Consider the following 10,754-nt stretch of genomic DNA (forward strand, 5'->3'; position numbering starts at 1 on the left):
GTCTATGAGTGTGTTTTTCAGTGGCAACAGGCCAGCCATCTGCTCTTCCTTTATTCATTCATTAACATGTCTTCTTTGTGTGTGCGTGGACGTGTGTGTGTGCGTGTATATGTGTAAGCATTCATCACAACAGCCACTTGCTGGCCAAGTGTACGACGTCACTGATGTTGTTGTCCGAAACCAACAGTTGTGTGTCAGATGGCTCAGTCACATGACCACAGTGGCCTGTGATTGGCCGGCGCGTTAAGCTAAAAAAGCTTGGCGCAATCCAGGCTCTCATGAGTTTCTGGTGAGGGTGACAGAGTGGCCACAGAGAGAGAGAGAAAGAGAGAGAGAGCGGATACCCAAAGGATCTAACTGACAGGAATCACTGAAGAAACACTGGATAAAGAAGAGAGAGCATAAAGTGGAGAGAGAAGATAAAAACCAACCACGGGATGACATAGCCAAAGAAATGAGGATCCTACAGCTGAATGAATGTGTGAAAGTAAGTAATTTCTTGTTTCTTTTTGTTGCTGGCAGGGATAACCTTGGATGGTAAAAAGATGGATATATGACAGAGAATGAGCAGAAAAGAGACACTGACCTACTGGCCTCTTAAGAACTGGCGGAGTAAACTGAATGGAGAGCTGGGAAGTTGGCCAAGAACAGCGTCAATGAACTTTGGTTCTTCATGAATGGAGCCGGCAGCCTGAATAATGAATGGCTGAAAGCATCCTTAAATAATATTGTATATAACATGGATTACATGGCTTTTAAACAGTGCAAGATATGACTTTGAATAATGAGATGTCAACCTACTTGAGTGGTATTTAGTAAATGAGTCACTCTCTGTAGCGAGTTTGCAGTCGCTGAAGATGTCAAAGAAAGGAAATCAAAACTTGCCTCATCTTAATGCAGCTAATTTCTGTGTCACTAAAATCTTCTTTCTCTCTTCCTTTCCCAGAACTTGAGCTTTAACCAGCGTACCTAAGACAAGGGACCTACCCAAACAAACCAAAGTACTTATATACCAAAGCAACTGAAACCAAAACACAACCAAAACCAAACTCAAGATCCAAAGCCTGCATCTATCGCCTACAGTCTGTTTCATCAAGATGAAGCTGGAAAGCACAACGGGAGACATGAGCGGGTGGAGGGAGGTGGACTTTGTCCTGAACTGCACGTACATTGTGCCGGACCAGGTGTCGGACCCCAGCTTCAGCCTGCCCAAAGCCATGACTTCCATCCCACGCAACCTCACCTTCGAATACAGCACAGAGAATGAGGTAGGAACAATTCGACTCCTTCAGATTGTTTATCCATGAGATAAAGAGATACCAACACCATATGTTGGCAACCAGTCAGCCCATTGATGTTACAGCAGATTGTGAAAAGGCTCATATTCTATTATAACAATTTTTAACAGTCCTTTAAGTTTGTTGTGATCCTGGATGAATGGTCAGATTAAAGCTTTACACTTCAAAATATTAATTCTGTGTTACATAATATTCTGTTGGGCCATCTGCATTGCCTTACGTGGAACAAAAGATCTGATGACTAATGAGATCTTTGCATACAGTGGAGTGAACAGCGTGTGTGTGTGTGTGTGTGTGTGTGGGGCCACTGGCAGCTTGAGGTCAGGGGCCTTTTTATGTCTTCTGGCCACCTTAACTAAATGATGTCACCCTAAAGTTTCAGCCATTGTGTAGCTTCTTTCCACTTGTGTATAATACTACATGCTGGCACTCTTACTCAAGACATAAACATGCACACACGGAGTAAGAGGTCAGGGATCGGGTGATTTTATCGCCTCATGACGTCCCTCATCTGTTTTTTTCTTCTTTACAACCCTACCTGTCCTATTTACCTCTTACACACTCTCCCACTCAGGTGAGTCAGAGAGAGAAAACACAAGCCCCTGAGCTATTTTAGTCAGCTGACTGTTTGGCTCGCTGTGCATTAACATCCGGTACTTGCCTGGACTTGCCACTGTATAGCATTGCAGTCATGTCGCCGAGCAAGGTTTTAAAAGGGAACATGTACTCTAACTAGACAGACTATTAAAAAAGGAAGAGAGAGAGAGAGAAAGATGTCACACTCACTTGTTTTGTAGTTGATCTTAACGCTCAACTTGCGGTTCACTTTACTGTCCCCTTCCTCTTTCTGTCGTTCCTCTTCTCTGGTTCTCAACTCTCATCTCTTCCTCCTCTCTGTGCGGCTTTTACTGCTGGGGGGAAGAAAAAACATGCAAAATAAGGTGATAAAAATCACTTTGAGAGCTAATTTCAAATCCCCATCTTGTTTTAACACATCTCACAGACACTTTGCACGCTCACACTTGATGTAGCCAAACTTGATTTTGCCATTTGCTCGTGTTTCTGTGCAGCAGTGCTATCTGTTTATTCATAATTGTAAAAATGTCATTTTAATACAATTTTATCTTATATTCACATCAAACACTTACGAGAAGAAATAGGCGCTCATGTATGTGTGCGCTTATGTGATTAGCGAGTCAAACAGATATCAGATAAGAAATGAGACAAGCACGAGAACACACTCACAAGCTTGCCAGTAATCTGCTTCGCTTAAACTGGCACTTGTCCATTTAGTAGTTTCCCTTCCTAAAGATGTTGTCATGAAAGTCTTTTTTCATGACATGCTAAAGCTAAAGCTGGGAAATGAATTTCCTGTGATGATCATAAAACACAGCCACTCCTTTGTGTGGGTTTGTGGGACTGTGTGCATAACTGTGTGACCTTAAATGTAAGGCAGAGTTCACACAGTTATCAGGAAGCCTCAAGGGGAAGGGATTTTTCACACAGGTGAGCGTGTGGTTTGTGTGTTTCATTTTGGAACATGAGTCAAATCTAACGAGTCTGGATGAAAACTGAGAATGTTGCCAAACTGTACACTGATAACATTTCATTATCCTTTTGCCATCTGTTTGGCTACCAGGAGGAGTGTTGGCTCCTCTTATCTTCTGATTCCTCGTAACTAAACTTCACACTTTTTTCCTCCCATTTTTTTTATTCTGAAGCGTGCCAGGAAATGCAAAGAAGGGTGAAGGGGGCACGTGGCAGATGGGGCGTCAGAAACGGGTGCCAGTGAGCTGGGAGAGAGGCAGCGCATGGGGATGGATAGGAGGGGGAGAAGCTGGGGAGAGGAGGGTGTGTTGGGGGGATTTAGGTTAAAACCAGATGATTAACTTTCGTTGGGGACAGGCAGCCGGCCAGGCAGCTCGTGCGTCCGCCAGGTTGAGGCCTGGCAGGCACACAAGCTATTTCGAGAGGGTTAAGAAAAGACCAGGGACTGGGTGGCTGGGGGGGGGCAGGAGAAAAGGAGGGCGTTCAGGAGTGTGATAGCGTGGGTCCATTTAAGAACGCCCATCCTCCTTTCTTCCGTTCTTCACTACACCCCCCACCCCCACCCCATCCAACCTGGGTGAACTGAGCGGTTAAGCAGCAGCGGCGGCCACAGCGATTCGTTAGTCACGCAACGCCAGCAAAGCACAATGTCCCTGTCACACCGGTTCATCGCATCCAGGAATCACCTCAAACGCCACTACGGCTGCTTGACACACACACACACACACACACACACACACACACACACACACACACATACACACACACACACTCTCTCTCTCTCTACTGCAGCCCTCACTGACCTGTTGTTCTCCTAATTAACTGCTTATACACATTTTTAAAAAAGCCAACTCTATCCCTCATCGTGTGATAAATAATCCCAAGATTATCATTTAAACTGTTGATAATCTATTTTTACTTTTTTTAAGCTTTACCTTTACACAAGAGACCACAGAAATCCTCTCAGGGTCAGTTTGAGTTGCAATTCCTCAATGGAAGGAAGACAGTGTGTGTGTGTTTATGTATGGGGGGTGGGGGGTGGTGAAGGAGGGTGGGGGGTGGGTGGGGGTATTTAAGGATTGAACACAAAGCTCCTTAAGACACGGAGGCAGTGTGTATGCCACAGATGCTACTGCCGGATGGCGTGTGTGTGTGTGTGTGTGTGTGTGTTTGGGTCCCTTTTGAGAAAGGTTCACCCCAAGCCTGTGCATTTTCTATGAAAGTGTGAATCATGAAGCTGTTTTGCACAACAATATGGATACCGACATATTCTGTAGGTCATAAAGATACTACAAGAGAAGTTACTACTTGAAACATTTTGGAACACCTTTACCAAGGAAATGAGTAGATAAAGGTATGACTCATTTCTACATTGCAACTGTTCTATAGATATTCTATAGACCATGAAATCATGGCTTTTGGCTTTAAGGCAACCTATCTAGCAAGTGAGCAGAAAATCTATCTTGTTTATAATGTTTTAGAATAATAGTCTAGTGTTCTCTACTGCAAATGTTAAAACATTTCATAAATGAGAATGGCGTTTGGAGGGCGCCAACCTCTACCAAGGCCAATGGTGCGTTCACATGCTTCTCATGTAACAACACAAACTGAACCAAAAACATAAACTCCTTGCCGTAGGTTATAAATAAAAAGATCAGCATTCACGAGCAGGTGACACTGCTTTCTTTCTCTCCGTGTCTCTGTCGGGAATTTATGAGGACAGCAGGTCAGAGATCAGTGGAGTAGGTCAGAGAAAGTGTAATTCTCTTCATTCGATTAACTCCTTAGTTTCGAAAGTGTGTCACCTTGTGGGTTTTAACCTGGCTCTAGAGCTGTCTGGGTCAACATGACAAAGCCATCACAACTGCAACTCACGCCAACAACCTGCTGGACATAAACAATGGACAAACACAACTTCTGTACTATATTATGTAGAGATTTGAAGAAATATTAACTTTTGTGAGCTATTTAGACCCTGGAGAAGGCAAAGTGTTGAGTTGCTCTGTAATTTTCCACATAAATGGGAGATTAACTCTAAATATAATGGGGTATTTGTTCTTTTTTTCCAGGTAACAGGCGTGTTCAGCAAAGAATACATTCCTCAGGGGACTCGCTTTGGCCCTCTGCAAGGAGTCATCTACACCAAAGACAATGTTCCCAAACAGGCCAACAGGAAATACTTCTGGAGGGTAAGGAAATGTATATACACATATACAAATGTAGCCCATTTACAAGACTGAATAATTATATAAATATACAATAAATACACAACTCTATGCATCAATAGTGTGACTCAGCTCAGTGTGATAATGGTCAAACACGGAAACGTCTCAAATCTAGTTGTGAGAAAAATACTCTGGGAAGAGTTAAGGAGCAACTGGGGACATGACTTCTTCTTCCTTTGTTATTCATTAAAAAAAGAGACATCTGTTGCTCAGATACAAAAGTTTCACCGGCAGGTCCGTACGTCAATGAGGAAACTGCTTTCACACACACAGCACTGGTGGTTTTTGGTCAAAATTTTAAGAGGAAGTGTTTAATGCTGGTGCACGTAAGAGTAAATTCACTCTCACACCGTCATCAGAGTTTTACTGGCACTTTACTTGTCCTATACATGTGTCACATACACAAAGGAAGGGACTATTGTTCACACAGTCACACAATCCTTGCGTTTCCGCCCCCATGTCCCATGTTTCTTTTCTCTCTCTCATCCAGACAAAGCTTATGTCATTTAGGAATTTTTCTTTTCTGCTGAGTCAATTCCTATCAGGAGTTTTTGCTGCCATCCTACGTATTTTCCTTCCGGCTTTATTTCCTGTAAACCTGCGCAAGGGGTGTGGCAACGGTGCAATAGTGAAAGTTTACAGTTCTCTGGGAGTGATTATTATCTCATGACAAAGGAGTGGACGTGCTGCCAAAGGCATGCTTCCGCGTGTGTTTGTGGCTGCCTGCCAGCACCTGTCTGTCAGAAAGCCACCAATTACATCTGGTTTGTTTTCATAAGCCATTGCAGTTTTTTCCCCATAAAAAACGTGATCCAACCAGTAGAGTGGCTGGCCACGCCCCCCATGCCTCACGCCTACTTAAAGAGTACAGACAGCGCAGGAACTAACACACACTCAGGACACACAGAGCAGAGCTGTAGGGTTAACACCAAAGGAGCAAAATATACTGTAACTGATAACTGAAGGATATTAAACTGTACATGGCAGAGGTGATTATTCTCACTGTTTTCTATATAATCTTGATTTATTTATTTATTTTTTAAACTTTTTTTTATAGATTTATGTGAATTTTAATCAGCACTTGTCATGTTGTTTATTTCAAAGCATTTGAAGCATTACATGCTACAGTGCCCTTAATTTAACCAATTATTATATTCAATTTAGAATACTTTAATACACTACTAAAGCTCATTCTATTGCACAAATACAGCAGCTTAGTGCATGCTTTAATTGTCTTCTTCTCTTGCAGATTTACAGCGGTGGGCAGCTTCAAAACTTTGTTGATGGCTATGACGTCCACAGGAGCAACTGGATGCGTTACGTCAACCCGGCCCGCTCTCTGGCCGAACAGAACCTGGTGGCCTGCCAGAACGGCCGGGACATCTACTTCTACACCATCCGACCAGTGGAGCCCAACCAGGAGCTGCTGGTGTGGTACAGCCAGGAGTTTGCCCAGAGGCTCTGCGGCCAGCAGGTCGACATCAAACAAAGTGAGTGTAGCAGGAGGAGAAGCTTTTCCAGCTCTCTGTCAGGATGTGATGTTGGTTATTCCATAGGCATGAACAAATGTCTTGAGGCACAGGAAAGAACAGAGCTAAAGTATGCAAATTTAAATGGTTGATGTAAGGGGAGTTTTTTAGACCTTGCAGTGCTGTGGAATGATTTAGTGAGAAAGAGTGAAGCCTGCTGATTATCAGCTGATTTGATGGTGAGGCAGCACAATGACACACAAAAATCCATGCTATTTTTTTGCTCTGGATCAGACAGAATAACAGATTTAGATCTGTGACTATGACTAAACACGTAGCACACAGTCTGCGTCAGGAGATGATATCTATTATCAGTGAAATTCTATCATTTCAAGATGAATAAAGACATTATTCCTCTTTCCTGTGATGTTATATTTTACCAACCGTAAAGATAGTTGGTTTGAAGCCATTTTCTTTCTGTCTGGTTTACCGTAGAGAGCCCTCACATAAACCAAACAAATCTCAGTATTTTATGAGATGTGGTAAATGACGTGGGATTTTAAGGGAGAGTGGAGAAATCAAATGGGAGTTATGCCCGGTCAAAGTACCTTTGTGAGTCATCTCTTTTCAGCTATTAGTAGAACGGAAAGTCATACCGTGATCATCCTGAATGATTGTCTGCTGCCACAAAGTCGGATGACTCACAGTAACTGGATACACCAGATGCATTGCCATTTATCTTGGTGACTAATTATAAGGCAGTATCATTACCTTGTTTAATCAACTATTAGGATCTTAAAAGCTTTCACCTATAGTTAAAATTCAGGCATGATTAATGTTTGTCTCCCGGGTTTGGTTTTCTGATATTGAATGCAATCTAGTTTGGCAGCTCAGGAGTTGGTTGGTAAAGCTTTCGGTAACGCGGAGCTTGAATGCACAAAGCCAGAGGACACTTTGAATCAGTTTGAGCTTTCCAAAGGCATTACTATGGATCTGTAATGTAACACAGAGAAAATGTAAAAACAAGTGCACTGCTTGAGTCTTTGCAAACTAATTTTTAGCTAAAGGAGAAAGGAAACCAGTGGCTTCTTTTAAGATTACATTTTGGAGAATCGTCAATGATAACTCAAAGCACAAATCAATTGTACACTAGTTTAGCCCTTTAAATGATCCTGAATGCACTTCACATAATGAACATGATGCATGAAACACAGCATATGGTATACAGTAATGAGAGAAAAAAAAGAGAAGGAAAAAAAGGAGGGATGTTTCACATTTTCTTGTGGCGAGTAAGACAGCTCTACCAAGAAAAGGTTTCGCAAATGAAACCTGCCATTCAACTGCGACATGACACATGGTCTCCCACACACATTACAACCAACATGTCCTCCCACATTAAAATCACTACCACGATTGACAAACAGAAACCTATACTGTATGATTTACGGCTCAAAGTTAGACTGAAACTACTATCATTTACAATAAGTGGGAGTGCCTTCTGTGGGTGGATGTGTGTGAGACATTTTATCCATCTATAATTAGATATTATAAGGAGTTTTTTTCTGTTCTGTTATTTACTCATCAAATCTTGTGACAGTACTCAATTTTAATTTTTATTAATTTACAGAATACATGAGTTCTGATGAAGACAACGAGCAGGAGTACACCAAGCAGCATCTACCTCAGCAGACATGGCTGACAGAAAGAACAAAGGAGGAGGTGAAAGAAGAGAGGGATGAAGACGGAGAGGAGAAGATTGATGTGGAGATGTTGGAAAGAGACACTCCGCCTGACACGCCCGACGACCAGATCATGGACTTCAGCAAAAAGGTTGAGAAGGAGGAGAACGACAGAGATCCAGAAAACCAGGGGACCATTCCTTCCCCTAAGCCTGAACACAGAGAGCCAAGTCTGGGCTTAAACCACCCGTATTTACAAGATCCTCATGCTGTGCTCCCATCCCAGCACCGAAATCTCCCTCTTCACCTCCACGGTCTCTACAGGGAGAGCGTTTCATCTTACCCCATCTACCCCCAATCCAGACCCCTCCAGCCTAATTACCCGCTCCTTCCTCCCTACGCCCCACACTACCCTCGCCTCCTCCTGCCCTCATACTCCCCTCCCTTCCCTGGGATGCTGCCTTCAAGAGGACCCCTCCGATACAGCAACTATCTGGGCACAGACGGAGTCCCGTATCCACCCATCGGCCCACCTAACCTGCTGCCAGTGTCCCTCCCCTACCCTCCTTCTTCACACGGAGGTCTGAAAGAACTCAAACCAAATGTGTCGCCACCACGAGGCGCCCCAGCCACCCCAGAACTCTCCCCTCTCCCCAAGCCCGACAGCCATCAGCATCAGTCCATCGAGCAGACTCCCTCTGGGTGCGATGAAGCCATGAATCTAAGCCTGATGCCGATCAAAAGCAACACAGCGACGCGCAACGGCCCTGGCCACAAATCCCTGCCCTACCCACTGCAGAAGCAGAACGGCAAGATCAAGTATGAATGTAATATCTGCTCAAAGACTTTTGGACAGCTGTCGAACCTCAAGGTAACTGCTTTAGTTCATCTCTCGTGCTATCAATTTAATATAATACATCCCAGTTTTAGACAGCATTTGACACCAGTGCTCATTACTTTTTTTGCATGATCTGCAGGTCCATCTCCGAGTGCACAGTGGTGAGAGACCATTCCAGTGTAACTTATGCAAAAAGAGCTTCACTCAGCTGGCACACCTCCAGAAACATCACCTGGTCCACACGGGAGAGAAGCCACATGAATGTCAGGTATGTTAAAAAAATTCATATTCTAAGTTTGAGTTTTCTCTTTTCTCTCTGCAAGCTTCTTACAATCACTGTGACGTCTTTGTACAATCAAGCGTGAAAGACACACACACTGTATACACAATACACGTGAATGCATGCTGACTCACATAAGCTTCTGGTAAGGGAGCGTGTGTTTGATTTTGGATTTTGAATAAGCCATTACCTACGTTTGTTATGTAATTGTTTAGTAGTGTGACTCTGTGGGAGTGTTGAGAGGATAGAACTGGTCTTACAAAGAAAGAAAAACAGTCCTTGTTGTTTTAAAACCGGCCTGTGTGCCTCACAGTACTGGAATAACATGGTCAACCCTGTTATGACCTCAACATGACACTAAACTGTGTGGCTCAGTCTTTCCAGAATAATCCAAAACACAATCCAACTGTTTTCTTAGGGTGTGAATAATCAGTCATGTGAGTGTTGCTCATAGAAACCTTTCACTTCATGCTTTTCAGGTGTGTCACAAACGCTTCAGCAGCACCAGCAACTTGAAAACACACCTGCGCCTCCACTCTGGGGAGAAACCTTACCAGTGCAAGCTGTGCAGCACCAAGTTCACCCAGTACATCCACCTCAAACTGCACCGCCGCCTCCACAGCAGCCGAGACCGGCCGTACCGCTGCCAGCTCTGCACCCAGGCCTTCTTCCACCGCTTCTCCCTCCGCATCCACCAGTGCAGCTGCTGCCTGGCCAACTCCAACGCACCCGTCAACGCACACATGAAACAGATGGTGGAGAGGTTTGACGCCAGCCAAGAGGCGGACATGCTCACAGAGGCGGCATCGGCGCTGCAGGTGGAGGAAGCGGTGGAGCGCTGGTTGGCTCGTACCTTGGAAGGCGAGGGGAAGGAAGACCAGAAGGAGGCCACCACGCTGCTGAAAGCTCTGACAGCGGCTATTAACGCACCAGCAATGGCCACGGCCCAATCAGCTACACCAACGTCGCACCACAGCTCTCCACTGACCTATCAGGAGAGGGCCAGCGTTGTTCATCTCCACCAAAGGCCAACAGTGAAGACAGAAGGACAGTGAGAAGGAATTGAAAGAGGGGGGAAATATAAAAAGGACAAACCATCCAAGAAGAAAACAGATGTCGCCAAATAGAACTCCCCTTAAAGTCCACGAAGGGCAGTAAAGGGAGCATAAACTTTCATAATCCAATGAGCGCAGCACCAAAAGAAGAGCATTCCAAAGACTGGGCGAGGGTAATCAGTGATTGTACTTCCTCCCAAAACTCAGTTTAAAAAATGAAAATGGAGGAGGATGTTGTCAAACTGTGAATTATTTAAAACTCTTTTCACTCAGGTAGAGAAGTGTTTGCTTTTTTGTGCTTTAACTTATTACTTTTATTTTGAAATTCCATTTATATTTATTTAGTTGTATCATAGTTTGTT

The 10,754-nt window shown here is 43.9% G+C and overlaps 1 protein-coding gene across 1 annotated transcript; it reads left to right on the forward strand.

Annotated features, from left to right (window-relative positions):
* The first annotated feature begins 1,097 nt into the window (after positions 1-1,097).
* On the forward strand, positions 1,098-10,392 carry prdm1b (PR domain containing 1b, with ZNF domain). The gene is made up of 6 exons (XM_059350558.1): positions 1,098-1,268; positions 4,916-5,035; positions 6,321-6,561; positions 8,168-9,090; positions 9,197-9,325; positions 9,817-10,392. The coding sequence occupies exons 1-6, from the start codon at positions 1,098-1,100 to the stop codon at positions 10,390-10,392; spliced, it is 2,160 nt and encodes a 719-aa protein (XP_059206541.1).
* The last annotated feature ends 362 nt before the right edge of the window (positions 10,393-10,754 follow it).

The sequence above is a fragment of the Centropristis striata genome, chromosome 14 (assembly GCF_030273125.1).
Source record: "Centropristis striata isolate RG_2023a ecotype Rhode Island chromosome 14, C.striata_1.0, whole genome shotgun sequence".
NCBI classification, from domain to species: Eukaryota; Metazoa; Chordata; class Actinopteri; order Perciformes; family Serranidae; genus Centropristis; species Centropristis striata.